Genomic DNA, 25,229 nt, shown 5'->3' with positions numbered 1-25,229 from the left:
ATCAAACAAAAACAAGCTTTGTTTTAAGCTTTGCTAGAATGGTGCTAGGGTAGACTTCATTCAAAAGACAGTTCAGCTCTACTACTAAGGCATCATCACTCTGAGATCTCCATCATATGTCTCAGATGATCACTAAGGAATTTTCACTTTGCCTGGCCAGTTGAAACATCTCCCTGTCCTGTGTGAACTCTGGGAATTCTTCTGCTTATGACACCCCTGGCTTTCTTTGCCTTGTAGTTTCATGCTATACTTGTGTGGCCTAATACTTAGCCAAGATCCAAGAGGACCCCTGTACAGATTCCTGGAAGTCTTCTTATGTGTAACTCTCCTTTTTCCAGAACTCTGACCCACAACTTCCAGCCATCACAGCTTCCCTGAACATTGATCTCCACCTTCAACTCTGTAAGGCCACCCATGTTTTGGGAGGGCTCCCTTCCCAGCCTGGAATTTGCCTTTGGGTGAAAGCTGAGACATGTAGAGCTTATTTCTCTTCTCTCAAAGATCACATTATTCTGCTTGTTTCTAATATCTAAACACAGTTGTGTTATATATTTTGTCCAGTTTTCAAGTTGTTTGTGGTGGTGGGGGGGGAATTATCTCTGGTCATTGATACTTCATCATGGCCAAGAGTGGAAGGTTGAAGTCATTTTTCATAAGTGACATTGTAAGACTAGGCAATGTGTTTAAAAGCCCAGATGATATGGTGTGCCACAATATTGAGGTGAGGGGAATACTATCCATTTCTGTGAGGAATAATTACGGCTTTACTCAGTAAGGACTGAAGGGAAGGCAGTACCACACTATGATCTTGGTGTTTCCACCTTTGGGTTGGAGCAAAGAACACCACTCTGTTCTGGACAGCGTTCTTCTAAAGAGGCAACAGAGACATTTATGGCAGAACATAAGGAGTGAATGATAAAGCTCCAGAAGCTGATATTTGGGCAGCTCCTTGGCAGAAGAATAGCAGTAAACAGCACCTAAGGCAGAAAATACTTGATGAGTCTTTTGGGATATTCTTGCAATATAGGGAGGAATGACCTAGAAAATGACTGACTTATTTTTTATGGAAAATTAGATCTCTAAACTTTCATTTCCAAAGCCATAGTACATTGTCTTTTTGGTCTAGAAACAATGGGAAAAAAATATAATTCTCAATATGTAAATATTCTGTCAAAAATATTTATTGAGACTTTATGTGTACAAAGGAAAAGTTCCTGTCATGGAAGGCCTCCAAGACACCTGAAGGAAAGACAACTACATTGGTCCAATAATTATAAGAATATGTTCAAGGTGTAATGAGTGCACAAATGAGTGCAGTAAATGCTGTTTGGATGACAGCCAAACATATACAGTTCAAACAGAGTTTTCATCATAACATTCCTGAATTCAAAAGAGGTTAACCCAGCTGGAAGAAATAAAGTCAATTCAGTTTTCCCAATAAAGTATGTATAAACAATGGTCTACTCATTTTTAGTCTTTGGTACAGTACTTGATCTTTCTCCAGTGTGAAAGACATATCAGTGAAGGGTCTCCCAGTCTGATCAGCACAAGAGGGATGATATTAATAGATCTATTTCAATGCTGTGCTTGGTTATTGAACTACTCTGTCTCTTGATCACAAACTTCTCATCATTTTAAACACAGTTTTAAATAAACAGAGACCCTCAAAGGAAATGCAGTCAACAATTAAAATGGAAAACAAAGCCATTTGTAATTGTAACACATTTTGAAGAAAATCCTAGGAAGTACAGAACTGAGCTCATTGGAAAAGATCAATTCAAATCGCCTGATATCAACCATTTGAAGAAATCAAGCAAGTTTTCATATAGCCATTCTCTAGGCTCCACTCTACCTTACACATCCCACAGCACCTCTGCTTCCTTATGGCAATGTAGCATTAAAAACTCCACAGCAAACCAGTTTGCAATGTAGACTGTTCCCTGAAAGCCAATCTGCCACAACACATAGAAGTGAGAATGCGTGTGTGCGTGTGTGCGTGCGCGTGTGGGAGGATATCTGGAAATGGAGGTTACTGCTTTTATTTACTCAGCAGGTACTGAACTACATATCTGTTAAATATGTTCATCGCAATGGGAATTCCAAAGCACATTATTCCCTCCCTAAATAATGGTTTCCTTCGTATGAAAGAGCAGCACTCAGCAGCAAAAAGAGTGCATTGCTTATAACGGAAGTGGGAGCACATTGGTGGACGCTGGAAACGCCCCTCGGGCCACAAAATACAAGCCTTGGCTCTTCTCACCTCTTGCAGCTCCAACTCAATTCTGTGTTGCCCATAATTGTGCCCCACAGCACAACCTGTGGTAAATAAACCTATGACGACTTGGAAGGTCAACAGTTTTCCAGCGAACAGGGAAATCTGCTGCTAAGGATTATCTTGCCAGCAACAGAGTAAGTTCCGGTGCCCAACTAACTAAAGAATTTAATCAAAAACTGAGTAATTAGGTATCCACATGTAGAGACTAAGGGAAGTCTGCAGGGAGGTGAGTTTTCTTCCATCATGCCTCTAGAGGACTTTCTTTTGAACATGCCCAAAATAGAAAAGGCAATTCAGAATACATATGCTTTAAATAGATGAAGCTCTTGTTACAGATGAAGGAAAACTGTTTCAGCAGTGTCTGAGTGACTTCTCCATTTCTTTTAGGATGTCAAGATACAATCCATGTATATACTATCCAGTCCTACAGTAACTGAGTCTCTCCTGTATTCCTTTATCTTGTCTTCAGCAAAGATAAACATTCTTTTAAAAAAAAAAAAATTATGTCTGTATTATGTTAAGTGAAAGAACTCAGCCTTAGATGGGTACATATCGTATCATTCCATTTATGTGACATTTTGGAAAAGGCAAAAATGTAGGCACAGATAACAGATAAATGGTTGCCCGGGGCTTAGGCTGGAGGGAGCGTCTGAATTCAAAGGGGCAGCTTAAAGGTATTCTTCAGGATATGAACATTTTTCTGGATCTTGTCTGTGGTGATGGTTACAAGAATCCAGGCAAGCATAAAAACTCATAAAACTGTATACCGAAAAAATGAACTTTGCTGAATAGAAATATTTGAATTGGTTTAGAAATTACTTGAGGGCCTATTTTGTACCATGCAACAATGAGACTCTCCTGGTTATAATGATGCTGGGTTTTCAGCCTCTCATCTACAGTCTTAATCAGGGCCGCTGTAGCCTTCTTGCTTGAGCATCATTAAAATTCTTATCTCCAGCATCATTACAACATTGTTACTTCCGTGTCACCTAAGCATTCTAAGCTGCTTGCCCAAGTAATGTAACTCAGACTCAAGTAATTGATGGTGGGCGTGAAGCACGCAATTCTACCATTTCCCTGACTTTCACTTTGTGTCTCTAGCTCTGGGCATTTTTAAATACACAAGTAGCAAGATACATAACTAACAAGATAAATAAAGAACGGGATGTTTTGTTACACCATCAAAGTGTGCCTCTTAATGTTTCCCTCCCTCTCTTCCTTCTTTAAAAGAATAACCAGAAATTGTAAGAAAATTTTACTAGTTGCACATTTTTGAAAGGCGGTTTGTTCTGTAACCGGGTATCAATGATGTCGTGACATACAGACCTGGAGGTTCGTTATGCCAAGTGAAATGAGAAAGACAAAAACTGTATGTTATCACTTGTATGTGGAATCTATTGTTTTTAAAAGCCAATTTCATAAAAATGAAGAATAGAATGGTAGTTGCCAGGGGTTTGGGGTGGGGGATGGGGGATGGAGAGATGTGGGTCAAAGGTACAAACTTGCAGTTATAAGAGGAATACATCCTGAGGATCTAACGTACAGCGCGGTGACTATAGTTAATAATACAGCACTGTATACTTGAAATTTGTTCAGAGCAGATCTTATGCACTGTCACTCACACACACAAAAAGTTACTTGAGGTGGTGGATGTGCTAATTATCTTGACTTTGGCAAATCACTCCTCAATGTGTATGTATATCAAATCATCACATCATGCATTTTAAATATAAACAATTATATTTGTCCATTATTCCTTTAAAAAGTTGGAAAAAAATAAAATCAGCTTTTCAAGGTAAAAAAAAAAAAATGATGCTATGAACAAAAGGTTCAAAGAAGACTATCGTGTGTGGCTCCTGTCCTCGTTCTCTGGTTTCCTTACCCCCTCAGCCATTTGCAAGTCGCTAAAGAACCCGAGTCTGGTCCTTCAAGTTCGAAGACACACAATTGCCGTACAGTGTTGTCTTCAGACCCAGCATCAGATTCAGAGGGAAAAGACGTCCCCCTTGAGGTGATTGTGGATTCAGATGTCCATGCTCTTTCTAGCGCCTCCGCCTGAAAACCCTTCCTGGGTAAGCTTTTTCTGTGTTGCTGTATTTCTGGGAACAGGAGTGACCGTACCATCTCTGCCATTTATATGTCGAGCCCTTTAAATCCTGTATTAGTAGCAAATCCCTGAGGTAAACCTTAGGAGGAGAAACGCTCCTCTGGTGGTGTGTCAGAGGGTCTGTCACTAAGGATCTCTGGACACTTACCATAACTGGCTCAATATCTGCCTCTCTACCCTTGAGAAAGCTGTATTCCTACCTCTCCCCCTTTGCCTTCCATCCCCTGCTCTCTTGTCCTTGTCCAGCAGGTGACTCCATTCATTCCCTACATCAGAGACTGAACTTTCCTTGAAGGCTTTGCTGTTCTGAATTCCATCTTCCAGTTTCCCATTCCCTGACATGGGTTAAGTCCCTGGGTCTAAGGGTTGCTTACTTTTCCCAGTGTACACTGATGGAAAGTGAATCCCAGTGTTCTTCCAGACGCTCAGTCATAATCTCCAAAGGAAGCATCTTCTTCAATAATTTCTTGGGTATCCTTTCAGAAACCTCCCGAATAGGAGCAGATTAATGGTATTGTCTTGTGCTTTGCATTTTGCTTAATGTACTTACTGATCTTTATATTTCAAAATATCTATATCCATTTTATTCTTTTTAACAGTGGCATACTTGGTATATACCACAACTTATTAATCAGACCTATATTGATTTAATTTTAGTTGTCTTCTTTTTTTTTGCTGTGGTTGCCATCATAAACTATGGTGCAATGAACATCCTTGTACTTGCATTTTTGCAAACACATGCAAATAGAATTTTAGAAAAATTTTCGCAGTGGAACCGATGTCTGGGTTAACATTTTCAGTTTATTCATCTTCATAAATTTCACCAAATTGTCCTCCCAAAATGTTGTATCTGTTCATATTCCTACCAAAATGATTCAAGAGTTCCTGATTCACACAACTTCACCAACCTCGTATATTATCATTAACTTAACTCTCTATGCCCTGATGGGTTTAAAAAACGTACCTCATTATTGTTTTACTTGTTTTATTTAATTATTAGTGAGGTCTGTATCTTTGTATATGATACATGGTTTTGCCAATTTATAACTTTTCTTGTGAACTATGGTTTTTGCCCATTCTGGGATAGATGAAGATCTCTCATGGCACCCTGAGCCCTCAGAAAACTCATCATGCAATGGAAGCGGGTGCTCTCTCACACTTCCTTTGGCCCAAACAAGCCCCGGCACCATTTCTACTCTTACAGATGACCTCCAGTACAGCAGCAAAAGGGGCATTTCTATCCTAAGCTGGTCACCTCTCTGGCACTCCCACCAGAAATGATGCAAAGGAGCTCCCTGCTCTGATTGCCCAAACTCAAATGTTGGGGAGGGGGTCTAGCGTCACCCAACCAACTGTCCAGAGCAACAGGGGGAAGGAATGGAGGATACAAGCCCAGCCACTCCCTCCACGACAGACAACCCTGCCCCCGCCATTCCCAGGGTGGACGCTCTCCCGGGGTGCCACAGAGGTGATGGAGTCCGATTCAGTCGTCTTGCTGCGACCAGTTTGTTGAGCAAACAGGACTCGTGACATTAGCCAAATACAGCTTTGTTTTTGTTTCCCCGTCCCTTTAGGCTTTATTTGGTGCAGGGAGTCTTCTCTTTCACCAGGAGACAATTCTAACAGTCCCTCGGATTGTGTGTTTCCTCTTCTGCAGAATATATATTCCACCAGCCACTTGAAGTAGCACGTGCCATCTCTGTCTCTCTTCGCCTGCCAGGATGTCTCTCTTCGTCCTGCCAGTGCCTAGGCGGTGACTTGCTCAAGCTGCTTGGGGCCGAGAGGCTGCAGTGTGGAGAGGGCTGGTCCTCCTGCCCTGCACTGCCCTCCCTCACTGCCTTTCCCGCCCGTGGTGGAAGCTCAGGGCCAGAGGAGACATGAGGGGAGGCAACAGTGCTCCCTAGGCTGGCTGACTTTCTGCTCTCTGGACCTGACACTTGGTTCTCACAGGCATCCCTCAGGGAGAAAACATGATGGAAGTTTCTTCTTTCTTTGTGGGCTCCTGCAGGTTCCGGCTAGGCCCTCCCCGGACCCGGAGGATACGGTTCTGCCCTGAGCGGGTCCGTTCTCCTTCCTTGGCCTCCCACCTCTGCTGGCCAATGCCTTCTCCCCTCCCCAACCCCACAGCAAGCTCGCCTGCCCCCCGCCTGGGAGCCAGTCTCCTCCTCATCCTATAGATTTCCCACGGTGGGCTTTGGTGGTCTCAGATGCCTGAAGCTAGTCCTCTGAGCACCACTGAGGTTGGCACTGAGGTGACCTGCCATTTGAAAGGGAGAATGAGGCAGTGGGGAGGGAGAGAGCAGGGTCTTGAGCAGAGGCAGAAAAGTGAAAGATTACAGAGGGCAAGTAGCAGGGTGGGTCACTGGAAACAGGATTAGGCTCTCTGGGTAGGCTAACTGGCATCTGTGGAACTTAGGTTTCTACCCTCCCGAAGAGGGAGGGACAGGCGCCCCCTTCTTCCTGATGATGACATTTCAAGGGAATGGCTTTCAGGTCTTTGAGACAAACACACTTCTGGGTAGAAGGAGATACACATACTTCTCAAAGGGACAGAGGAAGGTTTTGCCATTTTAATTTCTTTTAGTGAAAGAAGAAAAGGAGGTCAAGTGTCGGCTGGAACAAACGGCGCATCTCTTGGCAGCCTTAATCTTTTCCATACAGAAACGCAAAGAAGGGCTGGGTCATCCCAGACACTTCATCCTGTTATGTTAACAGCCTGGTAGAGTTTGGGCAAGTCTCCTAGCGCAGGGCTTGGATGGAGTCGTCTGTGGGGTGCAGCTCTTAGCAAATATTCTGCCATGGAGAGCATAATGTATAAAGTGCAGCTTGCTCCAAATACCTCCTCCTCTCCCAAAATTCTTTTTAACCCCTTCCTCATGTTCTTAACCACCCGGAGGGGTCTGAGTGTCACTCCCTTTGTACCCTTGCTTACTGGTGCCTCACGGGAAACGGCAGTAAACAGCGCCCAACTGCAAGATCCTATGATGTTGCCAAACCTACGGCTGACACCAAGAACTGGGCTGAAGGAGGGGCGCCTGGGTGGCTCAGCTGGTTAAGTGTCCAACTCGATTTTGGTTCAGATCATGATCTCAGGGTCTTGGGATTGAGCCCCGCATCAGGCTCTGTGCTTGGCAGGGAGTCCGCTTGAGATTTTCTCTCTCCCTCTTCCACTTTTCCTCTCTAATTAACAAATAAATCTTTTTTTTTCTTTTTAAAGAGTTGGACCACTGGAGCTCAAAAGCCAAAAATATGAAAATCAGCCTCCTTTTTATTTTGGTTGTAGCCCCCCACCAAAGACAAGGTCTTGTTTGAAATGAGGTAGGTGATGAGGGGAAACAGGGATTATAGAGAAAGGAATAAATACATCATTCCAACAAATGGATCTTTCACTTACTAAGCAGCCAGCCCAGTATCTGGCCCATGGGAAATGCTGAACGAATGAATGAATGGGCCTTATTTCTGAGTAATGCAATCTTTACGCAGTAAAGGCTGCAATGAAATCAACTGATAGCTAAATATTTTTATTTTAAAGTAGCATTTAAGATTTTATTTATAGGAATGTTTATTATATGACATTTTGAAAATACTAAAATGCACAAAATAGGAAGTAAACTCACTTGTAATCCCACCACTCAGAACTCATCACTATTAATATTTTATATTTAGATAAGACGTATTGTGTAAGTTATTTAAAAGCAAAACTACTAAATGATAGAATACTAAACTAAATTAGATGATACAAAATTCATATAGCCCCAAAATGATACATCCTGCCTGAATACTATGGCTTTTTTTTTTTTTTTGCACAATTTTGCTCAAATTTGCTGTTGTGTTTCAGTTTGACGTGTAGGTCCCACCTAGTCAGCTTTTGCCACAATAACGCTGCATAACAAAAAAACAGTAAGCATCTATTTCTCGCTCACATGTCTGCAGAGACATGACTGCTCATGGCTGGGCTGGGCTCCAGGCTGCAGAAATATTTCAGGTGTGCTCCACAGATTCCAAATTCCAAGGCTTTGCTTGCTTCACACCTACATGCATCCCATTGGCCAAACAAGGCAGGTGGCCATGCCCAGCATCAAGGGGGCAGTGAAATACTCTCTGCCTTCGATGGGAGTAACTGTTACGACATAGGACACAGGCAGTCACATGGAAATGGATACAGGGAGGGGTGAAGAATTGGCAACAATAATCCAATCTTCCCTGGGCCTAACTATCCTAATTTATATCATTTTCTTCTAGCTAGATCTAGGAAATTCACTGATTTTTTTTTTTAATACTTCATTATGGAAAGCAACAGACTATAAGTTTATTTATCACAAGCATAAAAGGCAGGCATTCTGAGTGCACTAAAGACTGGTCATTTCTCTTAAAACATAAAGTTTGAATCTTCCACACTCTATAGTTAATATGATGGACTCATTTTCTTCTACTTATTACATTCCTTTGATGTAAACTCTCCATTTAACTCTTCTCTATATTTCCACGCATGTTATTTGACTCAGGAAGCCACCTCTGGGTTTCAGGGGAGCCCCCACAAATAGCTCTTTCCCATTTTTATGGTTGAAATCTTTCTAGCATGCCTCCCGGAGAAAATTAATATTTTTCATGTATTAAAGCATTTCTGTACTTCCAATGTATCTCTAATTTATTATATTAAAATATCCCTACATCTGTTTATTATACATTTTACTCTCTTAAGCACACAATATAAAATATTTGTTTTTATGAAATGAATAGGAAATAGCCCTATTATTATAATACCCATCATGTGATATCATTTTAAAATTCTAAGTCTGCCCCCCAAATTATATAAACCATTAAGATTCTTTCAACAATGACACCACTACCATTACAATTGGTCCTTTCTGCCATTTTCCATGTACAGCAACTGGGTCTTTTGATCCATGTTGCATAAAGTGTGCAGGTGGTTTTGTTTTTCTGTTTCTATCCAGATATCTGATGAAGTGTGGGCAGAGCCCTAGTGAGCATGTCCTCTTTAAGGCCTAAATTACTTGTTGAAAGAATGGGCATGAAAAGGAATCCTGACTCTTCTCTGCTCATAAATGTTGCCCCCATTTGGAGAGGATTTGGGAAATGCATGGGACATATTTCGTTGTCACAATAACTGAAGTCTGCTGATGTTTACTGCCTGGAAGCTAGGAATGGTACCTTCCTACCATGCACAGGACCATCCCACTCTACAGAGAAGTGTCCAATTCAACATGCCAATCGTGCTTTCTGTGGAAACACTGATTCAGTGGAGTATAGCTGGTATTAACTGGGATTTTTAGTTGCAAGTAACAGAACCAACTTTAGCTAGCTTGAGTGGAAAAAGAACTGATAGTAAAAGATATTTCATAGCTCACAGAATCCCCAGGTCTAGAGAATCAGGCTGGGTGGCCAAACAGCAGGAAAAAGGCTCCATTACACCACCAGCTGCTCCAGGGGAGCCCTGTGGCCACTACCCTCTGCCACTGTATACCACCCACACAGGGTATGGGAGCCCCCAGAGGGCATCTTTGCCACTACTGTTTCTAAGAGCTGGATGTCTGTCTCCCCACTGTCCTCTCCAGAATGGGTTGATTCCATGCAGAGTCACGCTCTGTCTTGGTGGAGCCCAGGTCACCCAGGGTCAGCCCAGGTTAGCCCAGGTCTGAACCCCAGTGACAAAGAAGGCTGAGAAGGTGAGTTCCTGGCCTCTACCTCAGGCCCTCTACCCTGGGGAAACAGGGCTCACAAGGTAGGAAGTTCCCCTCAAATAGGAAGGTGTTCAAAAGAGGCTGGGAGATCACTAAGTGTGACACATATCCATGAAATCATCCAAAGCCCTTACCACGTGCCCCTCCATAAAGATATTTCTCAAGCATAAACCTGACAAAAATAGCTTCAAAATTTGCCTTCCAGAGTCTTAAAAAGATATACTTAGTTTTTCCCCACTGTTCCATATTCATTCTATTTTCTCTGTCTCAATTACCATATCAGATATTTTTTGGAGTGGTGCATACATATCACTTATGTTTCCTTTCTCAGCACTGTAATTCCTGTCCAGCAATAAGACTTATTCTTTGTCCTTTCACCACCTACAGCTTTATAGATCCCACACGAGCACTTACAAAAAAAATTTTTTTTTTTTTAGATTATGGATAAGTTACCATCTATGTGGGTTTAAAGAATAAGCAAGGAAAGGACAGTGCACTTTGATTCAAAGACATTATCATGGCGACTATGCGCCTACATGGTTTTTGGCAGGAAGTGTGGGAAATAATCCGAAGAGTCGTGCCAATTCGCTATGAGGCTACTTGAGAACAAGAGCCCCGGATGCCATATAGTTGCTCAAGTTGACAGGACTGCAAGCAGATGGGTCAGAGGATACTGCATAACATGTAAATATATAGGTAGGAGAGTGGCTTTTCAGAAATAATTTGAACCACTAAAGGGAAAGCAACGTAAGTTTACTGGAAAGCATGAATTGATTTCTCACTTGTATTATTCCTAACTTCATGCTGTAACAGAACTTAATGACCTTCCAATAAGTGACTAATGACAGAATATATAGAATAACTACTGCAGTTTACATTTTAAAATCATCCTAAATTGCTTAAACTTATCAGTTGCGCTTAACAGATGCAAATAAGTAGTTTTGAGTGTATTACACTGATGATAATAATTAACACCTTCCTTCAGCTCTCAAATTACCTTTTTACTCCCAGAACAGTGATCCGGGGGGAAAGTGCTGTAGCTAGCATCAGAATTTTAAATTCACTGACTCAAAGTGAATTTCTTTAATATTCATTTTTACTGTGAATGAAATAATCCAAGGCTTTGTCTTGTTAGCATATGTGCTGCTATGAAATTCATGTAGGCACTTGGAAACTATTTTAAGTACATTGGGTCTATTTATCTTTTATATGGATTCTCTTTACCTGAGAAAAATTGGAATTCAGAAATACATCTAAAGTTTGTTCAAAGAAAAAATTATTATAGAAGAGTTCTTGAATATGATGAAAACAATGGCTGACAACAGGTTTATCCATTCAAGTTATGTTTGGATATACTACAGGTTCGTTGTCTTTAATTCTATAATGAAATAAATCTTAATTTGTGACATATGTGGTAGCTGGTTTATGTACCTGTGATTGAGTGCAAAAGTGCAAATATATCTTATTGGTCATAGGTCTGAAATGATATCTAGAATATGAAGTTAAAACTGCTTTATTTACCTCCTTAGGAGGACATCTGGCTACTGGAATAACTGGGTGGAGGCACATTTGCGGTTTTGGAGTGAACAGTTTGAATCTTAAGTATGCTCTCTATATAAATCTAGTATATCTCAAAGGGCTATAGTTAGCCTAGACTGAGAAGTAGATTAATACAGTAATATTAAGAGTCTATAAACAGGACCAAGTTCAAAGCTGACAGAATCTTGTCCTGCTGTTGAAAATGACTTTTTAACATCCCTTAAAATATTCATATAGGATCTACTATTTCTCCAGTGACTGAAAAGTGTTGGAATTTTGTCATAAATGTATGTACTATTGCAGTTTCCCTGCCTCAAGATGAGAAATATCACAAATAGAACAGAATGTAAAGCATCCAACTCTTGATTTCAGCTCAGGTCCTGATCTCAGGGTTGTGAGTTCAAGTTATTTAAAAAAAAAAATCACTTCTCAGTGGCAGAAGGTCTAGAAGTCACAATGCACCTCCTGGACCAAACCAAGACCAACTACTACCATTTTGGGACAACATATTCTGGTGATGGAACCCCACAAGCGATTATTCTAGGACTCTGATTAGTGGGGAAAAGGTCATTTTGAATATTTCAGATCCCAAACTTAGATTTTTACAAATTCTTACTTGGTTTTTAAGAATGGAACTATGAAGAAAACATGTTTTATTGTGTATTTTCCATTATTTTTGTAAACCTGCTTAGATGAAGATTTCATTGATAAGGATTAGAATCTTTAATCCCTAAATTAAATACCTGGGGTTCCCTCCACCTCCCTCCCCCGCCAGTTCCATTCTATCAGCTGACAGATCTCATATACGTTATAGAACTTCAGGACTGCGAGGGAGTTTACTTAGTCAAAAGAAAGTGACCCCCTTTGTTACCCATCCTTTACTCATGAAATGTATTATACTTGGGGGGGGGAGAGGAAGTGTTGCATTGTAGAAAGACAGTGGCTTTGAAGTAGAAGACCCAAGTCTCAAGAAGCCCTACCTTTTATTAGCTTTATAAATAGCCATTTAGCTTTACAGCTACTTCACCATCTACAGCCCCAGTTTCCTAGCTTCCTAATCTGTTAAACAGTCCAATAACTTCCTAGTAGGGTCACCGAAGGGAAAAATGTCACAATGTGCCTAAATCATCTGGTGCACAGACATGGAACCAATGGAAGCGATGATTCTTAACTAAAGACCTGTGACCCCGGATGGCAAAAAAGGACACTCTTTCAGCCTTTCAAGTTGTTTGGAAGGACTGAACCAGCTCCTTGAGGATAAAGATATTTATGGATAGAGGCTGAGAAGAGCTATTTCTCCTGAAATCCTGTTACCCTGAATTAGAGGACAGTGAAAACAGCCCTGGAACGATGAGAAGGGGCGTCGGGTTGTCGCTCACGGCCAGCTCCCAGCAGCAGCGGCCTTGCGTTAGGCACTCAGTCTCCTCGAGTCTGTTTCTTCATTTGAAAAACAAGGTGGGCCCCAAAATATCTTTGCTTCCTATCTCACAGGTTTTTTTAAGGAAGCTGTCTTCGAGCAGGAAAGCCCTCTACCTTTCAAGGGATTTCATGGTAAGCAGCTCCCTGTCTTACATTTGGAAGGATCCGCTCCTTTCATCTTTGCTCCTGCTGTCACTTCACTGACACATAATTAGCAGTTTGTGGGATGCTATTTAGATTTTCTTTGCATTTAATGTTCTGTTGTTAATTCTCTGTGAAGCTGACTGATTTGAGGTGATCTAAAAATCTGAAGTTGAAAGGTATTCTGGCAACTGCTCTCTGAGCATGAAGGAGGAGGACATAAATAAAGGTGAAGAAACACTACAACTATCCGAGCTCCTGTTTATGACTTCCTTCTGCCAGCACAGAGCCAACAACTTCCAAGAATGAGAAAGAAAGTGAGGAGAGGCAACAAGGGAAAACAGTACATTTATTAAGAGGCATGAAAATGCATAAACTCATTTATAAATAAATGTCGAATTTACCCAGTGAAAAAATAGCTAAAATCCATGAGTAAACTGGATTTTACATTTGAAATGATTACATATTTGATCTCCAATTTCCCCTCCATCATGATCTCTTAGTAGCAGCAATTTTGCAATGACTATAGAAAAAGCTGTTACCAATGATTATCATATGGGGGGAAATTTTTCAAGAATTGTCTTTAAAAATGAACCAGTGCAAACAAATTCAGATTATAAGGGATACAGTAAGACCTAGGGCTTATCTTCAGAAAAGTAGAAAATAAAAATCCCAAACATTTACTCATTAAGAAATGAAAAAGCAAACTACATTTTGATCATTGAAAAATAATACATATGGATATTATAAAACATTCTTAACCAGTAATTGTAATAATTACACTTAGAAATGTTCATTCAAGTACTAGTGTTCAATAAACATTCAAATTCCCATTAAAAGTAACACTAGGTATAGACTTGTGTGGACAATACTACTTCTGATTTAATAATAAAAATCACATCAACAGAAGGCAAGTGACCCTTAAAATACTGTATTTTTTGTACGTAAATGATTTTTCACAGTCTGTATGTGTTATCTGTGAGAACCCAAGAAACATCTCACAACAGCTAATTAAGTCCTTTCTATAAAATAACTCTTGATATTACAGAAACAAACATGCTGAAACACAAGTTTAGCTTTAAACGTAACAGAGCAGAATCAGTTTTCTTTGGCAAGAAATTGTTAATTCCTTACCAAATGCTGGCTTCCTGTTGTGTAGACACTATCAGAACAGTTCTTTGGTATTTACCAAAGAGCTATGAAATAATCTGACAAGGTTGCATTGAGTAAGTAGGGTACCATGGTAGTAATGTAGACCTTATGTCAAAGTTGTACTGAAATCAACCTGGTTTCCTTGATTACTGTTGTTAACAGATCTTCCTTCAAAAAGCTCCCTCCTAATCCTGGCCTGAGTCTCAGGCTTTAACAAAAGTTCCTTTATCTGTTTCACTTTGGACTTCAGACTCATCCTTTCTCGACGCAAAGCTTCATTAATTAAGTCCCGGAGTCCAATAGGTTTCTTGCCTATGGAAAAAAAAATTATATAATACATTTTACATACAAATGTCAGTGAAAAACATGAAATATGGCACACAGACTTATCAAAAGAAGGTTAAAAGAAACCTGTAAGATGTTGCCCACGTTTTATAGAAAAGGTTGCATTTTGCCAAAAATATATCATTTGCACGAAACCAATTTACTGTAAATAAAAATCAACGCTTAGCAACAGCAGATGTAGGACGGACGTGAGACATTATGGACCAACAGTATGGAAAACGATTTCAACAGTGATTATTTAAACTTAGCACTTGTTAGCTGTGTGTGTGTTTTGGCCTCAGATAAAGTGGTCAAATGCCCTGCTAAGCAATATAAATGGCAGTATTCCATTGATGGCCAGGCCCTTTCCATGGCCTTTAATTTGAGTCCACGAGGCATAACCCAAAGTTCCCTCTCCCTCGGCCATGGCGGAGGGCAAGTGAAACTTGGGCCATTCTTCTGTAAGTTAATTTCCTCTGCTAGTCCCAGCACTCCATTTCTCTTCTGTTTCAGAAATGCGAACACATTGATCATGAAAGTGGTGGGCAATCTCCACAGATTGGACAAGAGACACTGAAACAGCACAATGCAAATTAGTCCGTTGACCCAGCAGAGGGGAGCGGGATGCTTCTCACGGAGCAGCGGGGGCCTGCCTGCACTGGGCTCTCACTTCCTGTTGTTGTCACTGTCAGTGCCATTCCTATCAGCCTCTTGAGTTTTCACAGAGCTCCCATCCCCTGGCTTGCTTTTGTTCTGTGTTTCTTCCAGATACTGCTGGACAGCCTTGAGCACCGCGTTCTCCACCAGCCTCTTACTGAGCCTTACCAGTTCAGCATCATCGGGCTCACCTCCATTCTTATCACCTACATTCCACAATAGAGAAGAGAGGTCACTGAGGTCATACTGCCACAGAAACTCGGCATGCAGGGGCCGGCTAGTTCGCTTAGTTAAAGAGAGCAAGTGTCCTTTCAATCTGGTAAATTGGATCTATAAATCCAAGAATAATGGCTTGGCCTTTCATTTGGTATTTGCAGAAACAGGAAACTGCCTATTCCTGAAGATTTCAGATTGAAAAGTAGTTCATTAACCCCAATCTAAAAATATGCCACCTCGCCATGCTGGAAGCTTCCCATTTCTAGAATTATTGTTCTTCTCTCATCCATGGCTATTTGCTACTATTAAAGTCCATGTGCCCATCACCTGGAGCCTCAGGCACGTGAATTCACCAACTAGATCTGCGTCTGCTTTTCCTTCGCCACTGCCAAATGTCAGGCGATCAAGATTTCCCAATCAACTAACTACTTAGGATCCCTAGTGTTTTAAATGTTTGGCCCATAGGTTGGTTGGTAATCAACTCTCAGCATGCCCAGAAAGACAAAGGCAGTTACTACTGCTAGGAACTGGTTTAAAATAAGCTTGTAAAACTAATATTCTTTTTACTCTCAGTGCGATCACTGCAATTTAAGAAATAAGAAACTCTTCAAGAGTTAGGATGATGAGAGTAAATTACTAGATGTTAATACTTTACGGCCACGGGGCACCTGGGTGGCTTAGTCCGTTAAGCATCTGCCTTCCGCTCAGGTCATGATCCCAGCGTCCTGGGATTGAGCCTTGCATTGGGCTCCCTGCTCAGCAGGGGAGTCTGCTTCACCCTCCCCCTGCTCTTGTGCTCTTGCTCACTCGCTCATTTTCTCTCTTTCTCTCCCTCTTAAATAAATAAATAAAATCTTTTAAAAAAATACTTTATGGCCATTTTATTTCCCTGCTAGTGATGATCAAGGTTTAATTATTCTACCTTTCATTTTACTGCAAAAGGGCTGATTCTCACCTATTCCTCCTATGCTAGACATTTCCCACTCACTCTCTTCCTTGTCTCCATTAACTGGGAAAAAACACAAGGAGCTCATCTCTCATGCCCATTTAGTCCCTCATCTCCTTCCACTGAGCTGTTGACCCAGAAAGGCAGATGACTGAAGGGAAAGACATTCGAGCACCTAAATATGATAAACAAATACTAATAGATCTCAAGTGAGTGACAGACAGCATATTATAATAATAGTACGAGACTTTAATATTCTACTTTCAACAATGAATAGATCATCCAGACAGAAAATCATGTGGGCTTGAACTATACTTTAAATCAAATGGACCTAACAGATATATACAGAACATCCAACAATAATCAACACAGTATGGTATTAGCATAAAAACAGACACATAGACCAATGGAGCAGAATCTAGAGCCCAGAAATAAACTCATGCATATATGGTCAACTAATATTTGACAATGGAGCCGAGAAAACACAATGGCGAAAGGATAGCCTCTTCGATAAATGGTGCTTGGAAGACTGGGCATCCACATGCAAAATAATGAAACTGGACTCCTATCTTATGCACACTCACAAACATTAACTCAAAATGGATTAAGGACTTAAACATAAGACCTAAAACCAGAAAACTTCTAGAAGAAAACAAAGGAAAAAAAGCTGCTTGACAATGGTCTTAGCAATGATTTTTTTGGATGACATCAAAGAGCAAGCAATGAAAGTAAAAATCAGCAAGTGGGACTATATCAAACTAAAAATCTTCTGCGCAGCAAAAGAAACAATCAACAAAATGAAAGGCAATCTACAGAATGGGAGGAAATATTTGCAAATCATATATCTGAGAAGGGGTTAGTATTCAAAATACATAAGGAACTCATACAACTCAATAGCAAAAACACAAACAATCCAATTTAAAAATGGGCAGAGGATGTGAATAGACACTTTTCCAAGTAAGATATACAAATGGTTAACAAGTACATGAAAAGTGCTCAATATCACTAATCATCAGGGAAATGCAAATCAAAACCACAGTGAGATATCACTTCACACCTATTAAATAGTTATTATCAAAAAAATAAGAGGTAACAAATACTGGCAAGGATGTGGAAGAAAGGGAACCCTTGTGCACTACTGATGGAAATGTAAATTGGTGCAGCTATGATGGAGAACGGTATGGAAGGTTCTCAAAAAATTAAAAGTAGAATGACCATATGATCCAGTGATCCCACTTCTAGGTATATATCTGAAGAAGATGAAATCATAATCCCAACAAGATATCTGTGCTCCCATGTTCATCACAATATATCTCACAATAGCTAAGACAAGAAAACAACCTAAGTGTACACTGATGAATGGATAAAGAAAATGAAATGTGGTATTTATATAAAATGAAATATTCAGCCATTAAAAGAAGGAAATCCTGCCATTTGTGACAACATGGATGGAACTTGAGGGCATTATGCTAAGGGAAAGAAGTCAGAGAAAGACAAATACTGTGTGATCTCATTTATATGTGCAATCTAGAAACACTGAACTCAAAGAAACAGAAAGTAGAATGGTGGTTGCCAGGGACTGAGCAAGAGTAGAAAAATGAGGAATGTTGGCCAACGGGCACAAATTTTCAGTTATAAGATGAGTAAGTTCTGGGGATCTAATGGACAGCATGGCAATTATAGTTAACAACACTATATCATACACGTGAATGCTGCAAGAGAGTAGAGCTTTAATGTTCTCACTATACCAACAATCTTAAAATATAATTATGTGAAGTAAAGCATGTGTTCACTAATGTCTTTGTGGCAAACACTTTGCAATCTATAGGTGTATCAAATCATCACATTCTGTACCTTAAACTTACACAGTGTCATATGTCAATTATATCTCAATAAAGCTGGGGAAGAAAAAGAAGTAACTAGACTGCTCACACATAAAGGTCAGCTCAGTTTTGGAATATCACCCATGGCCTCCAGAAGGCAAAAGCCCAGTGTTGTGCTCGCACCCTCAGATCTGGGACAGGTAGTTACTAAGGGTGTGAGCTGGAGGATGGATAATTACCTTCTATCCTTACATATGACAGGGATTAAGTACAAAAGCACATATGCTAAGGGTGAGAATTGGTCTCCAACCCTCCTTCTGAGCCCCACCACTTCTATTTAACACATGTCCAGGACCAACTCTGTTTATAACCATCATTCCTAGAAACATCCAAGCAGATGAGAGATAGCTTAAAGACTCATCTAGACTTGCTACCAGTGGGAGCCCTTAGCAACTGCTTTCCCCTCAGAAGTGGCAATATGGCACTCAAGACTCATGATCAAAAGTTCTAGAAAGAACATTTGTGGTGCAAAATATGCTTAGAATTGAGTAAGCTTCAACTCCATAATATCTACATAGAAGTTACTGAACATAAATACGTCAGGATATTATCAAAAGAAAGATAAAGAAATTCATTACTGATACCATATTTGCGGGCAATTTAAGACTCTTTTTATTAGTAAGAAGGAATGAACATATTGTGTAATACTTAAAGGACTTTATCTTAATCTTACAAGATAGTGTTTATACTGTATAGCTGATACCTCCAAATGTGTTACCTATCTGGAACTATTTGTATAATGGCTCTTCAAACTTAAAAGGGTGGGGCGCCTGGCTGGCTCAGTTGGTTAAGCGCCCGACTCTTGATTTCAGCTCAGGTCATGATCTCAGGGTGGTGAGATGGAGCCCTGCATTGGGCTCCATGCTTAGTAGGGAGTCTGCTTAAGATTCTCTCTCTCTCCCTTAGCCCCACCCCCACCAGTTCATGCTCACGCACTCTCGCTGTCTAACAAAACAAAACAAAACAAAACAACAAAAAGCCATAAAAACATTAAAAAGGGGAAAATCAAACTGCAAATGAAGGTATACTCTAAGTGCCCTCCAGAACACTGGAAATGACCGCATCCGTCACCCTACTTGTGCCATGCACCTAGGCCAGAGAATGCATTCCTCCAGATTGTTTCCTACACTCGTCAGTTTTAAGATAACATCAGTCATCACATCACTGACACATCATCAGTAAGACAGAGGGTTGTATTGGAGTCTAATCATAACTCACTCCCTAAGACGCCTGAGGTCAAATAATCTGTGTTTCTGAGATTTTTCTCAGTCTACTATGAAGTATTCCCATTACTTCAAACGCTAAGAGGTTTAAAACACAAAAACCTTCCCACAAAATGTTAATTTTTCCCTTCTGACTTTCCTATTTCTGATTATGCTTTTACTATTATCCAAGTCAACCAAGCTCAAAACAAGATTGTCACCATCTCTAACTGCTTCATTTCCCTCATTAAACGGTGACCCATTTAATCACCAAGCCTCAACAAAGTGCTTTTTAAAATTTCTCTTCTCTAGATTAATATTTCTAAACTGTCCTTTTTAGTCTCCATTGTCTCTACAGGAAAATTTAAACCCGTCTTGCTAAGTTTTCTAAAATTTACCTTTGGTGGTCGGCCACCATTGCTGTGCTTCCACTGCCAGCTTCCAACCTCTCGTGAGGAGCCTCCACACCATCCTCTATTTCTAGATGGCCCTCCCTTTCGCTCATCAAAATCCCTTTGCTCCATGAAGCCTTCCCTGACTAACCCAGCTGGAAATGGCTCCAAGAACTCTGGCTGCAGGGATGGTACATGGTCATTCGGTCATTCATTCACATAGGCACTGAGGACCTACAATATGCCTGGCTATTCTAGCCTACGGGACTCAGCAGAGGACAAAACAAAGTCCTGCTGGTTTTCCTTTCTTAGTTTCTTCACAAATTATGAGCATTATTTATTAATATATTTATTCAACAACTACTGATTGAGTGTCCACTCTGCTAAAGATCTGGTCTTGAGTAGAGAAACCATGTCCTAGGCTTCTCCGTCATCCCTCACTCATGAGAGCTCAACAAATATTTTTCAGTCCAATGAACTGTTGATTAAAGTCCTTAAAGGACTTTAAATGTTGCTATCTTGCTATAAGGATAGCACACCTTGGCCAGAAATTTACATTTAATATTAATTTAAAGCAAGAAGAAGAAAAAAAAAATTTAAAGCAAGAGCAGAGAATTCCAGAGTAATCTAAATAGTCGTGTGAAAATCTCCAACCACTTGGCTTGATAAACCTGGTCAATATGACAAAATATCCAGCCTATGGGACAAATATTAACCATCTACAATAACTAACCAATCAACCAAAAAAGCAAAGAAATTTATAAATGAATCTTCCAGATCTGTCCTGAATTCCACCTTATGATTTCCACAAAGCATACTCAAGACTATTCTATGTCACCTCAAGGAATACCCTACTGGAAGGTTCATCAGAGAGCCTTGAAAGTGGGCAGCAATTCTAAAAACATGTATCTCTATTCCAGTAAGACCATATTTGTAGTCCCACTTTCAACAGACTTAGTTCAACTTAACTAACAAGAGGCAGCTTAAGATTAAAATTATACTGTATTTTTCTTCTGCCTACTACTTGAATAAATGTAGGTCTCCACAGTGACCTCTAAGATAAATGGCTACCTTCCTTTTACCTGAAGCATAGTTTAAAATAGCATTTCAAAGAGGTTACTGCCTATGTTCTCCTCTAGGATTCTGATGGATTCCTGTCTCACATTGAGGTCTTTCATCCATTTTGAGTTTATCTTTGTGTGTGGTGTTAGAGAATGGTCAAATTTCATTCTTTGACATCGGCCACAGCAATTTCTTTCAAGATACATCTCCAAAGGCTAGTGAAGCAAAAGCAAAAATGAACTTTTGGTACTTCATCAAGATAAAAAACTTCTGCACAGCAAAGGAAACAGTCAACAAAACAAAGAGGCAACCCACAGAATGGGAGAAGATACACTACAGACAAAGTGCTGATTTCCAAGATCTATAAAGAACTTCTCAAACTCAACACCCAAAAAACAAATCATCAAGTCAAAAAGTGGGCAGAAGACATGAACAGACACTTCTCAAAAGAAAACATACAAATGGTTAACAGACACATGAAAAAATGTTCATCATCATTAGCCATCAGGGAAATTCAAATCGAAACCACACTGAGATACCACCTTACACCACTTAGAATGGCAAAAATTGACAAGGCAAGAAAAAACAAAAGTTGGAGAGGCTATGGAGAAAGGGGAACCCTCTTACACTGTTGGTGGGAATGCAAGTTGGTATAGCCACTTTGGAAAACAGTGTGGAGGTGCCTCAAAAAATTAAATATAGAGCTACCCTATAACCCGGCAATTGCACTACTGGGTATTTACCCCAAAGACACAGATGTAGTGAAAAGAAGGGCCATATGCACCTCAATGTTCATATCAGCAATATCCGCAATAGCCAAGTTGTGGAGAGAGCTGAGATGCCCTTCAACAGATGAATGGATAAAGAAGATGTGGTCCATATATACAATGGAATATTACTCAGCCATCAGAAAGGAAGAATACCCTTTTACATCAACATGGATGGGACTGGAGGAGATTATGCTAAGTGAAATAAGTCAAGCAGAGAAAGTCAATTTTCATATGGTTTCATTTATTTGTGGAACATAATGAATAGCATGGAGTACATTAGGAGAAGGAAGGGAAAAATGAAAGGGGGGAAATCAGAGGGGGAGATGAACCATGAGAGACTATGGACTCCGAGAAACAAACTGAGGGTTTTAGGGAGGATGGGGGTGGGGGGATTGGTTAGCCCGGTGATGGGTATTAAGAAGGGCACGTACTGCATGGAGCACTGGGTGTTATACAAAAACAATGAATCATGAATCACTTACGTCAAAAACTAATGATGTATTGTATGGTGACTAACATAACATAATAAAATTAAATTAAATTAAAAAAATTTTAAATAGCATTTCAACATTCCATTGCAAGGTACACAAACTATCTTCTGATATTCCAATATTTTTTGCATGCAAAAAATATTTCCAACCTATGAAGCAAATTCTTGATAAAATTTTCTTTCTTGGTCTAGTTGGGTTATTTAATATCATACCTACTTAAAGTGACAGATTAAACTTTGTCTTTGACACTGTTATTTTAGAAGTCTCCCCCAGAATATCTTCAATCAATTTCTTAGGGGAATACTAAAAATATAAAAGAAAGGCAATGAGAAATTCTGTTAAGCCCACCAAATAAAGTACTGTCCCTGAAAAAGACCTAAATTTTCAACAAATTTCAAGTAAGCAATTCCACACTCTAAGAATTATAACACCATTAATCCACTGTACGCACCCATGATTCTGTTTTTGTTATAATACCTGAAATCTCTGATACCGACCCAATGTAGAGAGAAAATTTATTTTTGTGGTCAAAAAAAAAGTAAATTCCTTTGTGGTAATAAAAATATGTTCTACCTACTAGAATAATTTAAGATCAACATTAATATGGTTCAGCTGTCCTTCTGTGTGAGTTAATTGCTTAGTTGATGTCACACAGTGGGCTTCAGGAACCATCACCATTCCCCACCCACCACAAATATCTATTTGTCTTGACAAGACTAAATCATGAGAGGAGTGACTGGGTGGCTCAGTCTGTTAAGTGTCTGACTCTTGGTTAAGGCTCAGTCATGATCTCAGGGTCGTGGGATTGAGCCCCACAACTGGCTCTGTGCTCAGAGTGGAGTCTGCTTGAGATTCCCTCCCTCTCTCTCCCCCTTTGCCCCTCCACCAGTTCACATTCTCTCCTTTCTCCCTCAAATAAATAAATAAAATCTCTCTTTAAAAAGAATAAATCATGCTAAGATTTATAAAAGAAAATAAAAGAAATCTTGCTTACAATGCCATGTAAGACCAAGGGAGAAAGTACAACCACACTAAAAGTACTCAACTGTCCCAATCAAAATCCCAGCAAATTATTTTATGGATAACAATGAACTGATTCTAAAGTTTCTATGGAGAGGAAAAAATAACATAGTAGCTAATGCAATATATATATTTTTTAAGATTTTTATTTATTTATTTATTTGACAGAGACAGAGATAGCGAGAGCGGGAACACAAGCAGCGGGAGTGGGAGAGGGAGAAGCAGGCTTCCCCCCGAGGAGGGAGCCCGATGTGGGACTCGATCCCAGGACCCTGGGATCATGACCTGAGCCGAAGGCAGACACTTAACGACTGAGCCACCCAGGTAGGAAGAGAACAAAGTTGGAGGACTGACACTACCCAACTTCAAGACTAGCTATAAAACTGTAATAAGACAGTCTGGTATTGATAAAAGAATAGATAAATATATCACTGGAACAGAACAGAGAGAGCACAGAAATAGACCCACACAAAAACTGATCTTTGAAAAAGGAGCAAAAGCAATACAGGGGGACAGTCTCTTTAACAAATGATGCTGGAACAACTGGACATCCACATATGTGCAAAATAATGAATCTAGACACAGACCTCAAAGCCTTCACAAAAATTAACTCAAATGCATCACAGACCTAATTATAAAATGCAAAACTATAAAACTCCTAGCAGATAACATAAGAGAAAATCTGGATGACCTTGGGTACAACAATGACTTTTTTGATATAAAACCAAAGATACAACCCATTAAAGAAATAACTGATAAGCTAGACTTCATTAAAATTAAAACCTTCTGCTCTGTGGAAAATGAAAATGTCAAGCTAATGGGAATACAAGCCACAGAATGGGAGAAAATATTTTTAAAAAGAACTATTATCCAAAATATGCGAAGAACTCTTCAAAACTCAACAATAAGAAAACAAACAACTCACTTAAAAAATAGGCCAAAGGTCTTAATAGAAAATCACCAAAAAAGACATATAGATGGCAAGTAAGCATATGAAAAGATGTTCCACATCATAAGCCATCAGGGAGATGCAAATTAAAACAACAACGAGACATCAGTACACACCTATTAAAATGGCCAAAATCCAGAACACCAACAACACCAAATGCTGACAAGCATACGGGGCTACAGAAATTCTCATTCATTGCTGGTGGGAATGCAAAATGTTTCAGCCACTTTGGAAGACAGAGGATGGTTTCTTACAAAAACTAAACATATTCTTATCATACAGTCAAGCAAGCACATGCATTAGTATTTGCCCAAAGTAGCTGAAAACTTAGGTCCACACAAATACCCACACATGGGTGTTAACAGCATCTTTTTTTTTTTCATGTTAACTCTTTCAGTTCAATTTTATATTTATTTTTGTTTATAGCATCTTTATTCATAACTGTCAAAACCTGAAACCAAGATGTCCTCCAGCAGGTGAATGGATAAACTGTGGTACATCCAGATAATGGAATAATACTATTCAGTGCTAAAAAGAAATGAGTTATCAAGCCATAAAATGACACCAAAGAACCTCAAATGCATATTACTAAGTGAAAGAAGCCAACCTGGAAAGGCTATGTATTATATGATTCCAACTATATGACACTCTGGAAAAGGCAAAACTATGGACACAGTAAAAAGATCAGTGGTGGCCAGGGGTGGGTGGGGAGGGGAGAGATGAATAAGCAGAGCACAGAGGATTTTTAGGGCAGTGAAAATATTCTGTATGATACCATAATGATGGATACAGGACATTATATGCTTGTCTGAGCCCCAGAGCATGTACAATACCTAGAGTGAACTATAAAGTAAACGCTCTGGGTGGTAATGATGCGTCAGTGTAGATTCATCAATTGTAACAAAGTATCACTCTGGTGGGAGATACTGATGGTGCGGGAGGCTATGCATGTGGGGAACAGAGGGTGTACAGGACATCTCTG

At 39.9% G+C, this 25,229-nt stretch overlaps 1 protein-coding gene across 5 annotated transcripts in view; it reads right to left on the bottom strand.

Annotated features, from left to right (window-relative positions):
* Positions 1-13,512: 13,512 nt before the first annotated feature.
* AKAP7 (A-kinase anchoring protein 7) overlaps positions 13,513-25,229 on the bottom strand; it is a 177,101-nt gene continuing 165,384 nt past the window's right edge. For 3 of the 5 annotated variants that reach the window (XM_034990648.1, XM_034990649.1, XM_034990646.1), the window contains one exon: positions 13,513-14,647. In XM_034990648.1, coding sequence (XP_034846539.1) covers positions 14,442-14,647 — 206 coding nt within the window. In that variant the 3' untranslated portion in view covers positions 13,513-14,441. Of the gene's footprint in view, positions 15,523-25,229 lie in introns of all 5 variants that reach the window. The other 2 variants (XM_034990647.1, XM_034990650.1) reach the window with 1 other exon arrangement.

The sequence above is a fragment of the Mirounga leonina genome, unplaced genomic scaffold (assembly GCF_011800145.1).
Source record: "Mirounga leonina isolate KUSES-001 unplaced genomic scaffold, KU_Mleo_1.0 Mir_53, whole genome shotgun sequence".
Lineage (NCBI taxonomy): Eukaryota > Metazoa > Chordata > Mammalia > Carnivora > Phocidae > Mirounga > Mirounga leonina.
The sequence above is the reverse complement of the archived record's forward strand: the minus strand, read 5'-3'. Positions and strand labels throughout refer to the sequence as shown.